Below are 21,273 nucleotides of genomic sequence, written 5' to 3' on the forward strand. Positions count from 1 at the left end.
AGCACTAACACAGTTCATATTTCTACCCTCCAGAGGCTTTTGTTTCATTTTTTTTTTTCCTATTACATCCGAAGCCATGGGGAGTTTTGTCCTAATCATGTAAAACAAGCTGAGGGCAGTGACACCATGCAAGTTATTTAACTCCTGATCTCCAGACACCGTTGCCATATGTCCAGGCCTGCAGTTTCTTCTCCAAAAACAAGCCAGAGGACTCCAGGAACAAGGTGTGAATTGCTACAAGTCAACAAAAGTAAATGTCAACAATCCTTAGCAGCAGCAGCCGAGTCGCCCCACTGAGTGCCAAAAGGAGATGGTGTTGGGCAGACAGGTTCTCTGCAGGTATCAAGTGACAACAAACAGCTGGGGGTGTTATCCACCGCCTGAATGGCCAAGGAGCCTTATTCAGCATACCCTGAATATCTTCCAAAATGCTCCATGCTGTCCTCTCCTCATACCACCCAAAGGAGACTCCTGAGGAGGAGAAGTGGCAAAGGAAAAAGAAAGCATCTCCAGATTCCCAGGGCATCTTCGATATTCAGCTGCTCCCACCACCAGGCTCTCACTGCCACCTGCTGAAGGAAGCACAGGAAAAAGCACCAATGCCTCACAACACACCCCAACCCCACTGAAGAGTGTTTCTGGGCAATTATTTCCCTGTGTGCAGCCTGCACGTCAGGCACCTTTGATGGATTTGCTGGTGAGGCACTCAGCAGCCGTGTTCTCAAATATTTTCTTCTTTCTAATGCTGGGCTGGGCTAAATCAAACCTTGCTCCAACAGCTGTTGTGGGAAGTGACCAGTTTAATAGTCACGCAGACAATAGTGGGGTTTCCACTATAGGTTAGTTACAAGCCATTTAAGTTAGAGAAAAACTGGATTTTACTGCTGCCAAGCACACTTAAGGTAATACACAGAGAAGATCGAGAAAGAAAGGGTGACTGGAGAAGCCAAGCAGACACCTGGCCTATGGAGGGAAGAAGAACAAATTCCTGGTGATGAATGAATATTAATCCCTCTGCTCAAGGAGAAATGGTTGATTTGCCTCAAAAGCCTTGTACACCAACAGGCACATTGCCAATGTGTGCATCATGATCTGTGATGGAACCGTGAAGCCGAGGTGGCATTTCCTGCACTGGTAAATAAGGTCTGTCTCCCGCTGTAACATTTTTAGTCCAAGGGAACAAAGAATTCCAGCTCCTCTAAACACAGAAATAGCGTAGTTGGAGATTTCTAGCACAAACATTAACAGCTGGGAAGGGGACAGAGAGGGAAGTGCTCTGGTGACATAAAGGGGGGTGGCCACGATGCTATCTCACATCACAGAAGTGTGCTTTGCATGACCTAAAACTACAAGATGTCCACTAGGTTAAAAGTACTGCAAAACAAAATGGTTTGAAAATAGACCATTAAGTATGTTGTTATTGAAAATGCCCCTTCCTTCCTTCCTTCCTTCCTGCTTTCCCACAACAACAACAAAAGCCTCTATGGATTTTTTTTTTTCAGAATTAAATAAATTTTTTCACTTGAAGAACATAATTTTGTGGCTATGTCTGTGGATGGTTCATACAAAAATAAAATCGAAATCTGGCATTGGTCTCCATTCAATTTTTTTCCTTGTTCCTCTCTTCGTTAACTTTTTCCTTCCGCCAGGAGAGGGGAAGGAGGAGATCACTCTGGGAAAGCAGGCACTAATGGAATAAAGCAAAACCTGAAAAAAGGAAACAAAAATGAATCCAAATTTAATTTCCATTGGAAGCCTAAAGTTCAGACAGGACAGGATACAAAACGTAGTTGTGTTTTCAAGGAGTGAACAGGGCCTTAGTTAGGAATGCGTGTCAGCAGCCCTGCCCTACAGAGCACCGTGTCCCCCTGCTGAGGTGCCAAATCTGAGAAAGAGGCAAAGATCTCCAAGCTGTGACCAAGAGCTGGAGTCAGAATCCCTGCAAGGAAAGCCCACAGGGCTGTGTGGCATGGGAGGATGAGCTGGGAAGTGAATGGCAGGAGGGATCTCCTGAGACTCCCAGGACTGGTGCCTAGAGAAATCATGCAGGGGTTGCCCCACCTCTGGCCCTGTGCAGTGGAGACTTTGGGATGGGAATGAGCCATGAATTTCTGTGATCTGCGTGGGCATGGTCCCAGGGTGGCATCTGGCTCTAAGGAAGGTATTGAGGTGGGGGAAAGGTCTAATAAGGGTATTCAAACCTAGAAAATTGCTTTTGGTGTTGTTCTCCCCCTTCACACCTAAGTGTCCAAGCCAGCCACACTGGCTTAGGCTACAGGGACAAAAGCATCCTTGGCTTCTGTGTTTCTCTGTTTGGTAGAAATCCTCATCCACCTTCCTGCGGGAAACACCTGCCCTTACATTTGAAGAGACCTTTCCAGGTGGGTCCTTGCCAGGAGATCCGGGATGCTGAATCACCTTGGGAACACCTGGGTGAGCAGTGCAGTGTCCCACAGGTCTGCAGCGAGCAGCAGTCAGCTGGAGCTCCCAGCACTGCCCTGCAGAGCAGCTGCCCTCCTTCAGCTCCACAGCGCCGGGCTGCCAGCGTGCGAGTTCAGCCTCACTGAACACACGGGGGCTTTCTGGGAAACACACCTGTGCCTTGTCATAGCGCTCTGTGTAGAGATCCCTCACGTGTCCTTTGAGCCTCTACCCATAGGGGTAACAGGCTCCTTGGGCCTGGTTTGCCTGCTCTAAGAAACAGCACATACTCATGACACACTTGGGTGTGGCTGAGGTGTGACCTGTGTTTCCACAGGCACAGCTTCCAGCAGGAGGTGAGAAACCACTTGAATATTTAAATACATGTACCTGTCTGTAGTGACTGGGGGGGGTGAAAATGACCTTTTAAAGCACTTACTGCACTTGTTTTATCACCTCCTTGAAAAAAAAAAACAGCTAGGAGGCCAGGAACTCTGTTGCTCTTCCCAGTCTTTTTTTTTTTTTTTTTTTCATTTGACTGCGTTATACTGCTTTTGATTTCCAGGACGTGAGAGAAATAACTAATTTCATACCATCTAACACTATTTCCCTTAGAAATTCTGCAGGCGGGGAAAGTGGGAAAGAAAACTATTTCCATTTTCTCAAACAATTTCTTTGAAATCTCAGGACCTGGAGCTGCTGTTACCCGATTGCTCCTTCAACACCTGATACTCAAGCTTTGCTCAAACCCTCGCAGCGGCGGAGCAAAGCGCCGGGCCCGCAGTACCCCGCTCGGCCACCAGGGGTCCCTGCGCCCCGCCCGGCCCGGCCGCGCCGAGCCCGTCCTTTGTCCATTGTGGGCACATTTATTTATTTAAACTTACTAATTGCTTTGTGTCCAGGAAGAGCTGCAATTCCACGATACTGCCCACGCATCCTGCACTGCCGAGGGCTATACAAGTGCTCAGTAAGACGTGACAATAGACAGAAGTAGCGGCCTGGGCGCTCTGCACACACAAACCTCTGCCGAGTGTCTCCGGATCCTTCCAGGACCTGTCACAATTCAGAACTGACTGCTCCTGCCAGCTCTCTCCATAACCTCTGCCCAGCACCTGGCACCAGGCAGTCCCAAACATACTTGTTCCCTGTCTGAGTCAGATGCACACATAAGGGTGGAAAGATGAGGTTCCTGTCCTTCTTCAAGCTGCCAAACCCAACACGTCACTGAGTGCAAGAGAAGACAGATGGAGCAAGCAGCGGATTGGAATCTTTTATTCAGTAATCAGTCCTGCTGTGTGGGTAACATCTTAGCAACTGGAACCCAAGTATGCAAAAATACTGAGTTTTCACAGTGAAAAACCAGACAGTATAAAATATTCCAGTATTGCCTCTTAGAACCATTATTGAAGTAAGACCCCTGTTTCAAAGGCAACGTGCTTATTTGTTTGTTTTCTACGCTCAACCCCTCCCCCCTAAACACTTATTCAGACGTAACCCTCCTCAGCCCCACATTACCCACACGTGTTGTGGGGCAAAAAACACCACATGAAATCCCTTCCTGATTTCCAAATGCTCATTGAAAAACCTCCTCCCAGCGGTGCCGAGCTCCAGGAAGACGCAGCTGATGGGAACACGGAGCTGTCCCGATGTCCTGCACACCGCAGACGGTGGTGGTGCTACTGAACTCTGGCCAGAGGCTCCGTCTCCCGGAGGAGCCACCGAAGAGCTTCGTGCCGGCCTTGTCTCTCCAGCTCTGCTCCAACCACTTCCCTGCACTTCTGATGGTACTCGTTCACCCAGCGACACTGCAGAAAGGGAGGGGTAGGACATTCAGAACAGAGACATAAACACAGAACGGAGTTCAGGACCTTACAAGTTATGCACAGCCAAAAACATTTGTAGGGCCTTGTGCTCTTTGGGTCTGAGCTGTTAGGCTGGGCTGCAGTCTTGTCCTGAAGTGACTTGTAAATTTGATGAGGGTAGGAACTGAAGCAATCCGTCCTGGGTTTTCAGAGGAGCCAAGGGTCAATTCAGCTGACAAATAAAGTCTCTGCAAATCACTGCCTCCAGCAAATCTGAATAGTTACCTTGGCACAGTTTAGTAAGCAGCTTTGCAAAATTCTAAGTGGACAATGCACTCCTGAGGCATAAGCTGCCCTATTGATCTGCACAGGTAACCCTAGGGCAGATCTTGGTACCCTTCACAACCCTATTCAGCAAATGGAAATGCAAAACAGGGTTATCATTCCAAAAAGGAGGATGTGCTGAGGTAAAATAAGGAGTACAGTGAAAAAACAGGATGAAATATGTCATGGAGAAGGTAGTGGGAGACTTAAACAGAAAAATTTGCAGGAGTATGAAACTGTTCAGGAAATAAATGCTGCTGAGCAGGAATCAGAGAAGTCTGCTCAGAGCTCCTATGCACTGAGCAATGGGGTGTGCCTGAATGGGACCGGTCACAAGCAGAGGCAGACAAGAAGACAGGACAATCATCACTATAGTCCTTGGGGAGACAGCACAGTAAGACAGACACTTGCCAGAACCAAATTAAGGCATGAGCAAGAAAAGAGATGACAGCAGCAAGTATCATATTGAGGGAACTACCAAAACAACACCATTGGTGGGATCCTCACTGTCCTCATGTAGATTGGAAGGATGTCTGAAAAGCTTGCTTAGCTCACCCCCTCACTTCAGAGTGGGTCAAGCTTAAAAATAAGTCAGAATGCTCAGGATTGCTCTCTGGATCTATGAAAAGGAACAAAGACCAGTGGTTCTTGCAAACAGAAGAGAATAAGCTGGTTCTAGTGCAGAGAAAGCAATGCAAACCTGTTTTACTCACCTCCTTTTCTGTCAGCAAATTAACATCAATCATTTTTGTCTGGATTGGAACCAGGGTTAAGGGTTCAAAGGTCAGGCTCCCTCTATTTTTGAAATTGTACTGCAGCAGAAAGACAAAGGGATTGTACAGTTTTAGAAACAGCTCCACCCAGATCACACTTACTCCTTGGTTATGTCATCACTACAGAATAACCAAGGTAACATTCAGCTAAGAGGGTAGCAACTTACAGTAACGTTTTTCTTACAGCTCAAGCAAAGAATCTCGATATAAAGCTTCATTACTTCTTTCAATGGTCCCTTTCTAAAGGTCACCATTGTACAGGACTTCAGCTTGATGACTATATGATCACTTTCAGTCTGGCATTTCTAAAAGCATAACCCAGTCAGACTGGCAGTCGTAATGTCAAAATCTGTCTGGAGTTTCGTTTCTACTGCCACTGAGGGCTCCCTACCAGAGAGGGAAATCCCAACCGGAGATCAACCAGTTCTATAGCAATGACTCCAGGGGCTCAATGAAGTTGCTCCAACACACAGTCAGAAAACAATTTAAAACAACTCTCACACACACATTTCAACCCATGGAAACTCTGCAGAAGCAAAACTGTCTTCTATGCTCTCATTATCAAGGGAGACTTGGAAACAGTGTTCATCAATAAGGAGTTTTGGAGACCAGGAGTCTTGAGTAGGATTTAACTCTCTGCAGCATGGTCCCCCCTCAAGTTCCAGTACTTTTATGTTTTATAACCAGCAAGTCATGGAGGAAGGTGCATCTTGAGCAGATCATTCACCTTGGTTTCAGCAGGGATCACGAGGACGACGTTTTCTATTCGGATCCCAAAGGACCCATCTTCGTAATAGCCAGGCTCTGCAGAAACAGACAGTAATTAACTAAGCCACATTGCTGCACTCTGCAAGTACTTATCCCCCATGGCCAAACTTCCCCTCTATGTTTTCAGTCCACTGAAGTCACTAAGCAATCTTGACATCAGGCAACCACAGAGGCAAACAAATTTCTGATGCTACTAAATGTGCACAGAAGCCCCGAGCAAGGTGACAGCAGAAGTTCTCAAAGAGAGAAGAAACAGACAGCCCTCAAGCTTCAGAATCTCCTTGGAAAAGAGAGCACAGAATACTTGTGTCCAAATACTAGAAACTCTGAAAATATTAATGTCTTCACGCAAGGCAGGTGGGTAACCCCTTCCTCAAAACACTTTTAGAAACTGTTCCCCTGACTTCCTGAGAGGACTTTGCAGCTCTGAAGAGATATAAGTCTCTCAGCAAACCCCAGCAGGTTGTTCGTTTACTGCTGGAAGAATAAGGGATGCAAAGATTTAACAGCTGCCTCAAATAGCCCATGGCAAAGACAGAATTAGCTCCTGAAAGCTTGGTATCCACCTTGCACTGCAGCCAGTTCTGCCACAGTGTGCCAGAGCCAGCTGGTCAGCACAGCTCTTCTGAGGCCTGGGCTGTAGAGAGCAGGAAGCAGTCCTGCAGCACCCCACTGCAAAGGTGCTTCATGGAAGGTGAAAAGCTAACGTGAGGGTCTTTACCTGGAGAGCTAAAATGACAACTTAAACAGCAAACTGAGGAAGCAGGCCCAGAGCTTTTGATCCAGCCTTTCCTTTGCATCACTGTCACATGTACTCCCTCTGCATCTTTAAGAGCTTGGTCCCTCCCCAGTGACCAGAGAGTGCTAAATACCATCAGAGACAATCATGCCAGCCTCCAAGGGCTCGTCTGCAAAGGTTTTGTAGCTAATGCCGCAAGGACCCTCATGTACATTTAGGAAAGAGCCAACTCCATGTCCTGTCCCGTGCAGGTAATCCAAGCCACAGTCCCACAAGGCAGAGCGGGCAAAGGAGTCTAGAAGGTGACCTGCAGACAGACAAGGAGAAAGAATTCAATCAAGTCAGGCTCAGAGACACTGATAATCACACTGTAGGTTCAAACCTGGAAAACACACACACACAAAAAAAAAAAAAAAAAAAAAAAAAAAAAAAACAGGCTTCTTGCCTGGAAGGCCACTCATTTCACACAGTTTCAACCAGAGGGCACAGAATTTCTGTTGCCTGCACGTGAACACCAAGCCCATGTATCCAAGTTCAGATACCCTTCCATTTCAGTCTGGGTTCTCATAGCGCTGTGCAGTTGCTTTTAACTTGCCTACCCAAGAATGCAAACTGAAGAAATCTCTAAAAAGAGCTGGGTTTTTATAGGGTGTGACCAGGGAGAAAATAACTGTTACAAATTCATCAGAGGTGGATCATATGTCACAGCTTCTCCTGCATAAAATATAACACCTCCTTTGTGTGTCATTTCCCCATGTATTTTCCCACTGATAACAAGAGACTTAGCCAGTCCTTATGAAGCTGGAAAGTGACCTCTCGCTTTGGTAGGGCCATTAGTAAAGAATAAAGACAACCTCCAAGCACATGAGTTAGAGTGCCACTGACTGATGAAAGTCACTATCACCCTCGAGCCAGAGCACTTCCAACATCCTTCAGACTGCTCCCCTCAGAAATTTCAGCACTGGCTGATGCTGAGAGAGAAGGCATCAGTAATCCAGAATCCAAACTGCTGTGATGGAAATAGAGAGTTACATCAACATCTGCCTACTCTGCCTAGAGCTGTCAGTCATAGCATTCTCAGACCACTTACTTAATGGTCCTTCAGAGATCCAAACAACCCACTCACCAACCCACCTTTGGTTCCATTTGGGAAGATGGCTGCACTCACAGCTATGTGTCCCTTCAGGACATACGTGAAGCACTCCTGTCAAAGAAATGTGTGCTGTAAGTAAAGAGGGAAAGGAAAAGCTTTGTACTCCCCAAGAAAGGAAAGGAAGGATGCATCATGTAGCAAATTGTGGAGGATATGGAAGAACTTGGTCATGCTCTCCTGTGGCTGGTAATGCCAAAGTAAACCACGAGCAGAAGGAGTTTAAGTCACTCTCAAGATCCCTCTCCAGTAATTACAGAGAGACTGTCACAACCTCAGACTACAGGTTTAGCAGCAGCATTCACCTGATCTACATGACTGATTTTCTTTGTGGCTGTACTTTTACCTCCTGGGCATACCCTACAGCATATTTTTGCAACTAAGTGAACTATAATAATGAAATTAGTTTTAGTTAAGACTAATAAAAAGTTAAAGAAGCAATTTAAAATGAACAAAATGACATAGTTAGATTTCCAACACAGACCTTTTCAGGTAAGTCTGAGACTGATTTTTTATTTCATACATAGGCACAATCTAACTGAAGCCTTGCAGCAGACACTGAGCTTTGCACTAAATTAGACCCCCCTGGCTCCCTTATTGGACAAACCAGTAATGTTTATCCTCAGTCTGCTGATTTTCTTATTTCTTAGAGGAAATATGTAATTTTGCAGATGAGAACTGTGCATTTTAAGATAGAAAGGTGTCATTTCTCTAAAACACTTTATATTTTGGAAGTCTGAAGTATGGCAGTCTCCTTTTCAGTCCTTATCCAAATGCTGCCACATACTGGTAAATAAATGGTAACTCAACAGAAAACTTTGACTGCATAGCAATAAGGGTCAGACCACAAACCATACTGTGAGCCCAACTTACCTTTTCATAGGCTGATGGTGTGCCAAAATGCATTGTCCTGGTCACATCTGTTGTACCATCTCTTCAGAGGCAAACAAAGATGTAGCAACCAAAGGGATGGAGAAAAAAGAAAGATCAAAGTGAGAATACACAGAAAATCCAGTCACAGTGCAGCAAACCAACCAAGCTCATAAATGGATAAAGGCATCTGCTCTGTGCTACACAAAACTGATGATGTAACCACTCCTAATCCCAAAAAATCCTGAACACAATGCCCCAGATGCAGCAATAATTATTTATAATTCAAACCATTATCTTTCAACCATAAGCATCCCAAAGCTCTTCCCAAATTAGAATCTAAACTGCTCATAAAAATGATGCTAATTTGAGGTTTAGCAACTGGTACCTGTCCATTGAGAACAGGCCAAATTTAGCCTATTTGTATGGTAGTCGATTTATTCAGCTTTAAAACACACACTTTTGCAAAAATGACAGCTTCCAGCTCAGAAAAGGGAAGTGTAAGGGGGGGGAAGGTATCCCTTTCATCCTCAGCATGTCTTGTGCCAAGATTTCTGTAAACCATCCTGCATGTGGATAGGGGTTAATCCAATACGTCAGAAACTGGCTCTAAGTTCCTTCTGCAGACAACATTTTGAGCCTGCTGTCAAAAACACAATGGCTCTTGAAATAACGAGTTCCCTTTGAAACGCTCGCTCCTGTCCCTGTGCTCTTCCCCAGCACACACAGGCTGTGGTCACAAAGAACTCACGGTTTAACTTCTCAGCAGGGACAAGCAAAGCATCCCTGTCACAATGCTGTGGTAAGTGCCATTGATGTCCAGCTTACATTGTGTCCAAAGGGCTGCTTTTCATAGTGGCACTAAGGAAATCGTTAATTAGGCCATCAGAGGGGAGGAAAAAAGATCTCCTTGTAAAAATCTTATCAAAGGATGTCTGTATGGTTCTTTTTCAAAGCTCTTCCTGACTGACAACAAAAAGGCATAGCTCTAAAGACAAAGATCATCTCAAAGGAGCAGCCAGGCTTGTCTTGTGCCTTCCTGAACAAGCCACTTCTCATCTATTTACACTGGTTAAAAACACCCCTTCTTTCATTTTCCATGGAGTCAAGAGTTCCACAGTAAAGGAACTGAGGCCACTGAATGGCACTGTCAAAACAGCATTGAGTGAGTTTTCAGACATGATGCCTTCCCAAAAACAAGACCCAAGTGGCTACTGGGATGAGGAGCCCTGACTCTGAGTCTCCCTGAAAAGGCAGAGAGCACCACAAGGCAGTGCTGTCCTGCTTCTTCACTCCACCTTGTTCTGACCTTAGTAGCAGTCAAATCCATCCACAGGGCAGATCCTGGCAGGGTAGGTGCCTCACCCAGCTTGCAGGCTGCTGAGTAAGCAGCCCAAGGCTAAGCCGGGGAAGTCAGGCCTGCCCCCTGTTCCTGCAACTTTACATCAAAACAACCAGCTAGACAGCACCCATCACACTGGGCATGGATGGGACTCAGATGGGAACTGTACTTTGACATCTTGTCCCCGACCCCAGCAAGGCCTGTCAGCAGCCCTGATCTGCTGGGGACTCAAAACTTGCTTGCAAAGGCAAATGTGAGCTGACTCTGCAGGGCTCAAGGGGAAAAGAACTCATGGCAGTTCAGCACCATTCATCCACTCACTTGTACTGTGCTCCTGAGTCCAGGAGGAAGATCTCGTTCACTGACAGCGTTCTGTTGGTCTCAGGAACTGGCCTGTTCAGGTAAACACAAAGGGTTTGTTTCCACTGTTTTAAGGTCTCCAGCCCATGTCTGCAGTCCAGAAACCATATTAAGTGCAAGCTTAGATGTGTCAGCTCTGATTTCTTGTGGCAGTGATGGAAATCCCACACATGCTGAGCCAGGGATCATACCAAGGAGAGGATGTGGATACAGTAAACAGCACTACAGTACAGAACTTTGCTGCTTCCAGCAAAACCCTCAACATCTGTTTCTGGATGTACTTCAGAACAGTTGTGGCACTTCATACTCATCCTTCCAAGGCTTCCAGCCCTGAAATAGCCCTTTTCTATGGCCCTGAGCAGATCAGCATCGTAACACATGCATGCTGCCAGCAGGGAAAGACCTTGACTTAGTGTGGAATAAAGAAAGATAGCAAGCAACATCTCCCTGGAGTACTCTGTTGTGACTCCATGAAGAAGCAAGACAGCTCATTCCAACTATGTTTGCTGCAGGATGAAAGGAGAAGCTGTTTCTCTTACTTGTAGTGAATGATGGCTCCATTTGGACCTGTGCTTGATATGGTAGCAAAACTCAATTCAACAAAGTCTTTCTGCTGACTGAAAGAAAAGATTGTGATCACTACAGCACAAATGAGAGGACCTCCTAGGGCACCTGGAGTGCCCCATCCCCAATTTCACATCACTTCAGCCTTCCCCTTGGCCTTGAAAACCACCTGGACAAGCAAACTTGTGTAGAAGAAACGTACAATTTGAAGCCCTCTTCTCCCAGCCATGTGGAAACCTCTTTTCCCAATCTACTCCTTCCTTAAAGAAGAAAATTCACTACCCAAATCACCCAGGAAAACATGAGCTGAACAATTTCTACTTCGTTACTTATTTACCAAAGGCATTTTAGAGGTCCTGCTGATGTACACATGGGAGTAACTCTCAAAATAAATGGGGTTCCCTCTCTATCAGAAGAGGAAGAAATCTAACTTTTACATACATTTCCCTGTGGTAAGGAAGCAACTGTCTCGTATTTAAGTGCTCTAACCTGCAGCACTCCTCACTGCTATCTCAAAAGGAAAGTGGACAGGATCCAGTGGGCTGGGATTTTTATCTCCCAAGAGACCCAATTCTTCCAAACTCTTTCAAGTTTTCAAAGAAATCCATTAGTAAAGATTTGTCCTCAGGTAAAATATATCTGAAAGTGATATGCATTTCTAAAGAATAAAATAAAAACATCGGATATAAAAATGCCACCCAGAAAACCTCCCCTGAACAGATTTATTTTTTACCTGCGGAACTCCTCTGCTTTGTCTGCAGCAACTATTTCTGTCACTGTTCCCTTTGGAACCTGGTGGACGAGGACATGGGTTGGATTAGTGCAGCAACAAGCAAAGAAAACGCTGCCTGCTTAAACACTGGGTCTTGTCTGTGCCTTGTGAAAGCCTGGAAGTGGCTTCTTTCCAGGTTTTCTGTCCTCATTCCTCAGTAATGACAAACACAAACCCAGCAATATTGTGCAGGGCATTTGAGAAGAAGGAAGTGGAGATGGCCACAGCAAGATCTCTGAACCATGACAAGGGAGCAGTCAGTGCAGCACTAACTTCACTGAGAAGTTATGCTTTGTTATGTTATGTTATGCTTTTAAATCAGGAATGCAAGCAGTTGCAGAAAAAAATAAAAGTGTGTTAAATTTTACTTCAGGCATTTAATAAATTCAAACCTGTGACACAGCTTCCCCTGGACTGGAAAACAGGCGAAGCAGGGCAAGAGCTAGGTTTCATAACCCCTGAGGCTGACTTCTTGAGGTACTCAGACATGTAAAATGGCACCTTCTGGAAGTCATCAAGCCTTCTCCATAAATAAAATTAATAGACTCAGACATGCAGTGGCATGACTTAGGAAGTTGCTGTATAACACTTGGCACTCTGCACAATCCACTGTGTACTTCTAACACAGTGAATACACAAGCAATTTGTTTTTACCCCATTTTCACTGCACCTCCCATTCATAAATGCCAAATTTGTTCAAACTGGCTGATTATCATGAGAATAATTCCAAATTATTGTATGTAGCTGAATATTATTTCATGGTTTACACTACAAAACCAGCACAAGACAGCATTAACACTACGCTAAGCCTGCTCAGGTAATTTCTCACTTGTTCGAGCTTTGGTCTGTGTAAAATGAATGGGAGAATGTTTTAAAAAAAAATTAATTCAGCCTTGGAAAAAAGCATGTTTGAAATCCTCACAAAAAAATCCAAACCACCAGATAAACCCCCAACTACTTCCCCACTTTCAGTAACGACACTATAGAGACCAACAAAAAGTTTATGCCAATGAAGAATTGTACACAGGAATAGAACCTCCAAGTTAAAAAAAAACCATACAATACCTCCTTTTCCAGCCAGTTAAAGAGCTCACACAGGGCAACAGCATCTTTAATCTATGTTAAAATAGGCACAAGAAAAGAGAAGTGAGGAAAAAGATTTATCAAGCCTCAGTACAAACAGGTTTTGATGCAAAAGACTCCAACCTGTAAGTTTCAGAAACATAAACTAAGAGATGATCCAAGAGGTATTTTCAGGTTTTGCACCCTGTAATTAATAGAAACACTGGAAACGTATCTGGAGAGTTAAATGAATGTTAAATAATCACTGCTGGGACATATCTTACTGCGTGAAGTCTGCCTTTACCCCACACATCACTTTCAAGGCTATTTTGTTTTAACAGCCAAGATCTTGCATCTCATATCACAGAAGGCAATCACACGACACATCTGGTGATGTGACAGGGGAACATGTCCTTTGGGCACATGGCCATCACACAGTCTCTGTCACACAGCTTCTGGCTGCCTTGCCTTATGATCCCCTTTTCTGTTCCTGTTTTTTTTTTTCTACATGCCTGCAGCATGTAGGGGCAAGAAGCAGGAGATGCGTACAAGAACAAGGCACAATTCTCTTCTCAGGTGGCAGGTGACAAAGTGCCTCTCCCCAGTATAACTCTTTTTACTTCCCCTTAACTAATAGGGAGAAAAGGCATTGGAATAGAAAGTATTGGTTCCCAAAAAGCTGCAGAAAATATGGGACAAGCCCACAATTGCCAGCTCTGCTTCAACTGGCACATTTCTCTTATTGTGAAAACTGCTGCTTGAAAACTAACAGGAAATAAATAAGAGAAAAGTTTAGCCCCAGCATGAACCTGTTTCACAGGCAGCTTCTTTGCTTGAAATTATGAACCCTCCTGGGAAATCAGCCTCATTTCCAGTGTCATGATGACAAGACTAAAAGAGTGTTTTGAGGACACCGGCTGATTCTGAACATCTTGGCTTGCACTTTGCACCATGTGTTGAAGAATTTTTCTGTGTTCTTTAGGCTGTGTTTATTCAAGTGATAACAATATGGAAACTCCACTGACTAAGACAACAGAACCAGCAAAGGGGAAAGAAAATCCCTTTAAGGGGCCACACTGCAAATAACATTTCTCAAGTCTACACAGTCTTCCCACAGAGCAAGGCTGTTTCCTCACACCATTGCAAATGTTGTTCTTCAAGGGAATGCAAAACAAGCAATAAACCTGCTTCAAGAGCAGTAAATGTCTGACAGAAAATCTTTTTCATCCTGCTATCCAAATTCTTATTTGCTTTTTATCCAAAACATTAAAACTGAAAGGAAAATGTTATTTCTTTCCCTAAAGGTAAAACAAACCTGTTGCCATGTGCAAGGAGACATTCAAGGCTTCACTTACATGTGCTCTTCTCATGCCTTCTGTCTCTGCTGCATTCTTCACAGCTTTTGCAATGCAGATGGGGGTATATGGGGTGAGGTACCGGTAAGCCTGCAGCAGAAGGACAGGGATTACTTGTGGATTAGTCAGACTACATAATCCTACAGATTTAATAACTCAGCCTGGCCACAATTTGTACCTTGGCAGCCTCTGTCAACCTTCAGCACTGTGAGATGCTGGTTGCCAACAGTCAGCTAAGTGCACTGGGGAACAGAGAGGAGAAAAAGACCCTGACTGAAGGAAGAACAGCCACAGGGAAATCCAAAGAACTGAACAACAGCTTGTCATGGAGCAGGGTGAAGACCTGGATATCCTAAATACCATGTATCTATATCAATGTCTGAGCCACAGATTCCTATTGCTGATGGACACTGAAGGCCCAGAGGCCAATGAGAAACACCAACCCTTGATGCTATGGTGGAACTTAGGTTGTGGAAACAGACCTAAAAGCCACCTTGGCTTGTCACCTGACAGTCACCATCAAGTAGCAGGGAGTAAAGGGCACCCAGCCCAGGCACCAAGCACTGAGCATCACCGCTGTTAATGATCAGCAGCTCTGACAAGCACATCAAGGCCCAAGGAAACATGAAAGGCCTTTGCAAAGCCCAGCTTTACACACTGCCAGCTCTGAGAGGAGCTTACGTCGCTGGTTTGAGAAAAAGCTTTCCAGTGCTTGGATGAGGTGACCCTGCATTAAGAACTAGTAACTGATCCCTTGCTACTGCACACTTCCTCAAACACCAGATGTCCTTAGATTGGCAGGAATGCTTGGCTGGTTCAGCACATCTCCAGAAATTCACCAGCTGAGGTGACTTGCCCAAATCTCATCACATCTGAAGAAGGAAGAAGACAGAAGAAGAACCCAGTCTTTTGCCCGGTTTTCTGCTCTACCCACTTATATCAGGAGATGGGCACCTAGAGAAGCACAGCCCAAGCAACATGTTGTTTCCTACTTTAACTGCATTAGCGTACAAATAAATATCACTCAAATTCAAGGAAAGGCCCAGCAGACCTTCTGCAAATATTATTAAATTCACATAAATCCTACAGGCTTACAGTTTCCAAATTCTTAAAAACAGCAAAACAATTACACTACATAATGCAGAAACTAAATTACAGAAGTGACAAGAAAATCAGAAAAGTCCTTTTATCAGTCAGGATAAATAGCTTCTTAGCCTGGCTTACCCTTTGTAGATACTGGTAAGTACTATTAATCTTCTGTGAAAAGTATATTTACATGCAGCTGTAAACAAATCTATAAAGGGTTTACAGATCTGTGTTTAATAATGGAATGGATTTTTGCCAGTGTCAATACTTGGCTCTGATGGAGACAGACGTAGATGGACTTCCAGCACTGGGGCTCTTCACACCAGCTGAGCAACTGGCCTGGAGTGCTTTGAAGTGGTGGAGAGCCAGGAAGGAACTAGAAAAATTCTGGCTCTTTCAGTGACTCTCTAAGTGGCTTTTAATCAAGGCATTTCAGTCCTCCTTGCCTGCTTTCTATTGCACAGAGTTCCTCGAGGCCTCAGGGACTCTCCCCACTGCACACAGAGGGCATGCAGCACTGCAATGACTCAATATCAGCCAAAACTTCCAGTGCTCCCGGGGTAAATAATGCCACTCCAACTCATTATATTCCTTTCTTTAGGTCAGACCTTCTGTACTTCTCCTTATGGATACTCTAAATAAATCAACTACAGCAGCTTAACCAAAGTGGGGACAGACCACTGACTACAACTACAGTAAGGGGCTTTCTGCTCTGATGTCAAAAGAACAACAATTTATCCCGAATGCCCCACAGACACTATGCTGTCAGTATTCTGTATTAGGAGGCCTAGAAATTGATGGTGTCTGAAGATTTAACCCTGGACAGGGACAAAAACAGGTGTGTTTACTCGCAGTGTCTGTTAGTTACTAGACATCACTGTAAACCAGATGGTATTCCAGAGAATGTGATCTCTAGCAAACAAGAGATCTACACAAGATGCATGGAAACCAGCTTATTTGTTCACAGTTGCTGTGTCCTTCCCCAGGTATCTGTCATGCTACTAGAATCTTAGGTGGACAGTGGGAGTCCCAGACAGCCAAGTTCAAAAGGATAGCAAGATAAGCATGTATGGCTGTACAGAAATTATTCTGATGCTACAACTGTCCCTTGGCAGCTGCACTAAGTGCCTGGACAACCAGGGCCTGCAGATTATCTGTGTCCTCACAAGGTTCTCTGCTACAACTCTGTCATCTTCTCCCTCCTGCCTTCAGTAAAAGACATCACATATTGCCTGACATCCTCAGGCCACTGAACTATAAATAAGGACAACCAGTCTCAGACACTCAGATCAAGCCAAATGCACCCTCCCAGAAGTCCTGCTCAACTTTCCTGCTTCAACTTCTGCAAGTTTCCAGTTCTTGCTGCTCATCCACATGAGGCTGATGCTCCACCCATGGGCAGAATGACCTGAGTTCACCCTGCTGCCTCTTCCCTCCCCTCTCTCACTGTACTTGTTTTATCTTAAGCTGACAATTCTTTGGCTAAATCAGCTTAGCAGGTTGGAAGGGCAGCTCCAGCAGGAGCAACCCCAGGATTAACAAGCCCTTGATACCTCAGCATGGCTGGATCCCTTCTGCACAAGCTCCAGCCTGCACTGGGCTTTGCAGAGGGGAAACTGAGGCCAGCTGCCCTCATTAACACCCTTCCAAACCACAGTGAGCAGAGAAGAGAAAAGCATTTTCCCTTGCCAGGGCCACTGACCTTGGGAATGGCCTCAGTCAGAGCATAGCTGGCTTTGTCACTGAGCCATACTTTCTCCTTGGGTGAGAGGCCTGCACCAACAGCCTGCAACTCTGACAGGATGGATCCATAGGGCATCACCTGGATTTTGAACTCAGGTTCCAGGGTGGAGTCAAGCTGCAAGTGCTCCCTCACAGCCGGGTCCATCATCCGGTCACCATCAATGAAGAGCCTGAGAAACAAATTGGAGAGATCAAATAGGTGAGACCACATCTGACAGTGGCTGGGCTAAAGGAGGGAAGGAAAAACCATTTTGGCAACATTTCAGGGAGAAAGGAGATCATGAATTATGCACTCTACTTTGTCTTATGTCATTTCAACCACCAGCTTTCACAAAGTTTAAATCACAGAAATTAAGATGTGTCACTCCACTGAGAGGAAAGAACTGAGAGCATTTCGATTTGCAGGACACAGTCAAAATGGCTACATCCCATCACTGTGCTTGAAACAGGAAAGTAACTGAGGCAATAACAGCCACTCTCTAACTTTTAAGAGCAATATCTGGAAAGAGAAAAGCTACTGTAGTTCTAAGTATCACATTGCTCTCGCTTTCACTGAGTTGAAAAGCTCAGCTCAACCTTCACACGCAACCTGTACTCACTCACCCAGCCAGGTTTTATGGATGGATCTAGGTAGCAGCTTACAGATGCCTCCAAAAGAACTGTGCTTGTTGAGGCTCAATATGTGGGGCAGTCACAGGAAAGAAGCCTTCTGTTACAAGCCAGCCCTGAAACTTTCCTGCACAGTCCCTGCAGTTTTGAAGTGCCTCAGTAATTAGACTTTTCCCTAAAGTTTGTAATGTCCAGGCCAGCCTTGGCTCTTAGCCACATTTCACCCAGAGCTCCCAGGGCCCTGCACATTATCTCAGGGTGACAGACAGAGGGCTGAGCCATCGTGCCCAAGGTCACCCAGCAAGCCAGCCAAGGTGCTGAGGAGAGCAGCAGAGCTCTTGGCTCTAGCTCTGATCAGGGGAGGAGAGTAACTAATGCTGGAGACAAAAGAGCTCAGAGAGGACACTAAAGTACCCAAGCACAGGTGTTTTTGAAAAGACAAAGACTTCGCTGGAGCAGCTCTCCCCCAGAAAACTGCATCTTGGGGAACAGAGGAAAGGAATATAGGCACCTGATTGTGTTCATTCCTATGATGGCGTAGGCAAAAAACACAGGATTGTACTCAACATCAGAGCCTCGAAGGTTGAAAAGCCCTGAAAAATAAGAACACAAAGAACCACAGTCCTGGTTCATCTTCTGCAACATTAGAGAAAGCCAAAAATAATCTCAGAAAAACACAGGCAAGCAATGAGACATCATGGGTGTGGGCCATGAGCCCAGCTCCAGCTCAGCTGTCCCACGGCCTGCTGCATTGCTGGCAATCCTAAGTTTTTGCCAGGAGATGGCAACAGAACCACAGTATGAACACTCCCGGGTGTTTAAACTCGTGTTTAACTTGTAAAGGAGCACCGGCTTGGGAAAAAGCAGGTACAGGCAAGGAAAGGCAAGGACACATGTACAGAAAGTAAGGTCTGCCCTTTCTGGTCTGTGCAATGCAATAAAAGCTCACTTCTTAACAGCCACAAAACTTCAAAGCTACAAACTATCATTTCATTCCAATCCTTTTGACATTTGAGGTAAGAGGAAGACACAACAGGCAAGACTTCAAATACGCCAAAAAGGCCTCTCATTTGGGCCCCTCCAATATCTCAGATTCAGACTATACAGTCTTAGCTATTTTTTACAAATACTTTATCCCACACAATTCCAGACAAATTCAAGAGGGGAAGTAGATGTTCAGCATCCCTAAAATCCCGATTTTAGGGTCAGAGAAAAACTCCAGGGTATCCAATTAGCTGAAATGAGTTACTCAAGCCAATAAGGTCAGCCAGCAGGACAGCTGGGAAAAGAACCAACATGTCCTAAATTACAACCCAGCACTGTATTCATCGAACTGTGCAAATTCTGCCATGGAAGTAAAAATAGAGCTTAATTCTCCCCAGGGAAACAGTAGGTCACTTGAATGCAGGGAAGAGCCACAAAGAACTTTTTACTGCATGGGGACAAACTTCCTCACTCAGCCAACTCCCAATGCTGTAAGAAGGCAACAATCTCCTTTGTGGCTCTTTTTCTGCCCCCAGAAAGTTGTCTGGAGTTTAATACAGTTAATTGAATATAAAATTAAAACAACTTCTCCCCTTCAGGATAAGAAATCAACCAGGCACCTGAAAATGAGCTTCTCACATGACCTTCTCTGGTTCATCTTAACACTCTTGATTCATAACCAAACTTCACTTTGCTGGAGACATTTAATCTGAAACCACCTCAGGGCACTAATTTATCATTAATTTAATTGGAGATGCGCCTGAAAAGGTGAGACATACAATCTCTGCTCATGCAGGCCTCCCCAGGGAGGAGTCATATTCACCATTCTCAGAAGTTCTTCTTTCACAAAAAAAGCTCTTTGCTCAGTGTCCCAGATCCAGAACAGCCCACAGACCGCATCAAGCTGGCTTCACCCAGTGCCAGAGACACTGTGCTGGCGTGAGGAAAACAGCACCTCCATTTCTACCTTTCCAGATCAGAATGGGGCACAGGATGAGCAGCACTCACACCCTGCCAGTGTTACATGCTCCCTACACCAAAGTGTGCACTGGTGATTTCTGTAAAAAGGACACGCAGTACTAGGAACAGCAGTCCTGGGGAAACCACTGCTGTTTCTGGCCATTCCCCCTTCCTACACACTGGGCTGGGAGCCAGGGTGTGGAGACCTGGGGCCCCAAACACAGAGGGGACTCTGGTGAGACCCTGGGTTGAAATGATCTGGAAAAACAAGTTGAGCCCTGACATACTTGTTTTAACCAAAGCATTGGCTGAACACTGGAGAGGTAGAGACTGATTTAAGAAGTTGTGACAATTAGGAAGATTACTGTGAATGTGGTGTACCCCACCCCTGCTTTATGTATACAAAGCCACACGTTGCACTGCTTTGTTTATAGCCCAGACTCCACAGCAGAAAACAGTCTCCATCTTTCCAATGGGTGAGGCAGAATCAGGATATTTTACAGCCAGAAAATCTCACAGGTCTCTTTTTTTACATCACACCCCCTGAGGCTATTTATGTGACCTTCCTCTCCCTTTGCCTGGTTTTTTTTTCAAAGGTGATGATTTACTGCATTTCCTGGGCCAAAAATGTACTCAAGAGTTGCACTGGTGTAATGAGGCACTGTGCAGAAACATAGGCTTGCTGTTTGTGACCTGTTACCACCACTGCACTTGATAAGAAGTTAATTGACATCTAACAAACAGGCTGTCATAAGGGCCTCTCCCCCTGGCATGTAAGATTCTTCCCTTCCAAGGCAGAAAGAATATTTATTTTGTAGAAAGACCTGAGAAAGGAGATGCAAAGACTTACATGCTACTTCATCCAAGGCCGTTACCACAAACCACATGACTTTCCTCTCAGCCATTTTTGAACGGAGCGCTACAATTTTGTCTCTCCAACTGACTCCTGCAAAACACAACAGGAAAAGCTACAGTCCATAGCTTTGCTGGGGATGATGATGTAAACACAGACCAACACATAGTGCTTGTGCTTCTCACTCCTTTCTAATAACTGATATGAACCATCTCAAATGAGCTGCCCTCAGATTTGTTTCAAAGTCACACAATTTCTAGAAAATGGTTATTTGAAGTTTTGAGGACAGAGGCATCATTAGCTAAGGTTTGATCACCTTCTTGACTTCACGCAGTGACCACATTGTGCTGGGGTACTGTTTTTCCCTCTCCTTTGTAAGAGAAAAGCAACAGGGGGACAGGGCAATAGGAACAACTCATGTCTATTGGGAGTTAAGCTTCTCACCTGTGTAACTCAGGTCAAGCGTGATGAGAGGCTTGCAGGGGCGTTGAGGACAATCTGTCCAGATTGTATTGATCAGGTTTTCTTTGACAGGCACTAGGTCATGGCCAGCACTTCTCAAGACTTTGGACATTCTCTTCCACTGGTCTGCCAAACAGAAGAAAGTAAAGAATGGTGGCTTTGAGCAACACACATATGTTCAACAACAGCTCTGTTCACAAAGCTCAACTCAAGAATCAGAGTCTTCTCCTTCCCTTCCAGCCTCCCCTTCTTCTCATTCCATTAAGAAAGACAG

General features: G+C 45.1%; 1 protein-coding gene across 2 annotated transcripts in view; it reads right to left on the minus strand.

Moving 5' to 3' along the window:
* Positions 1–3,667: 3,667 nt before the first annotated feature.
* The window catches only part of XPNPEP1 (X-prolyl aminopeptidase 1), a 30,680-nt gene continuing 13,074 nt past the window's right edge, over positions 3,668–21,273 (minus strand). For both annotated transcript variants that reach the window (XM_058421594.1, XM_040071692.2), the window contains 15 exons: positions 20,982–21,125; positions 20,535–20,630; positions 18,252–18,333; positions 17,091–17,301; positions 14,303–14,392; positions 12,951–13,001; positions 11,847–11,905; positions 11,089–11,166; positions 10,511–10,582; positions 8,851–8,911; positions 7,962–8,031; positions 6,961–7,134; positions 6,048–6,124; positions 5,261–5,359; positions 3,668–4,226 (listed from right to left, as the gene is read on the minus strand). In XM_058421594.1, coding sequence (XP_058277577.1) covers positions 4,098–4,226; positions 5,261–5,359; positions 6,048–6,124; positions 6,961–7,134; positions 7,962–8,031; positions 8,851–8,911; positions 10,511–10,582; positions 11,089–11,166; positions 11,847–11,905; positions 12,951–13,001; positions 14,303–14,392; positions 17,091–17,301; positions 18,252–18,333; positions 20,535–20,630; positions 20,982–21,125 — 1,493 coding nt within the window. In that variant the 3' untranslated portion in view covers positions 3,668–4,097. The remainder of the gene's footprint in view (positions 4,227–5,260; positions 5,360–6,047; positions 6,125–6,960; positions 7,135–7,961; positions 8,032–8,850; positions 8,912–10,510; positions 10,583–11,088; positions 11,167–11,846; positions 11,906–12,950; positions 13,002–14,302; positions 14,393–17,090; positions 17,302–18,251; positions 18,334–20,534; positions 20,631–20,981; positions 21,126–21,273) is intronic.

The sequence above is a fragment of the Hirundo rustica genome, chromosome 8 (genome assembly GCF_015227805.2).
Source record: "Hirundo rustica isolate bHirRus1 chromosome 8, bHirRus1.pri.v3, whole genome shotgun sequence".
NCBI classification, from domain to species: Eukaryota; Metazoa; Chordata; class Aves; order Passeriformes; family Hirundinidae; genus Hirundo; species Hirundo rustica.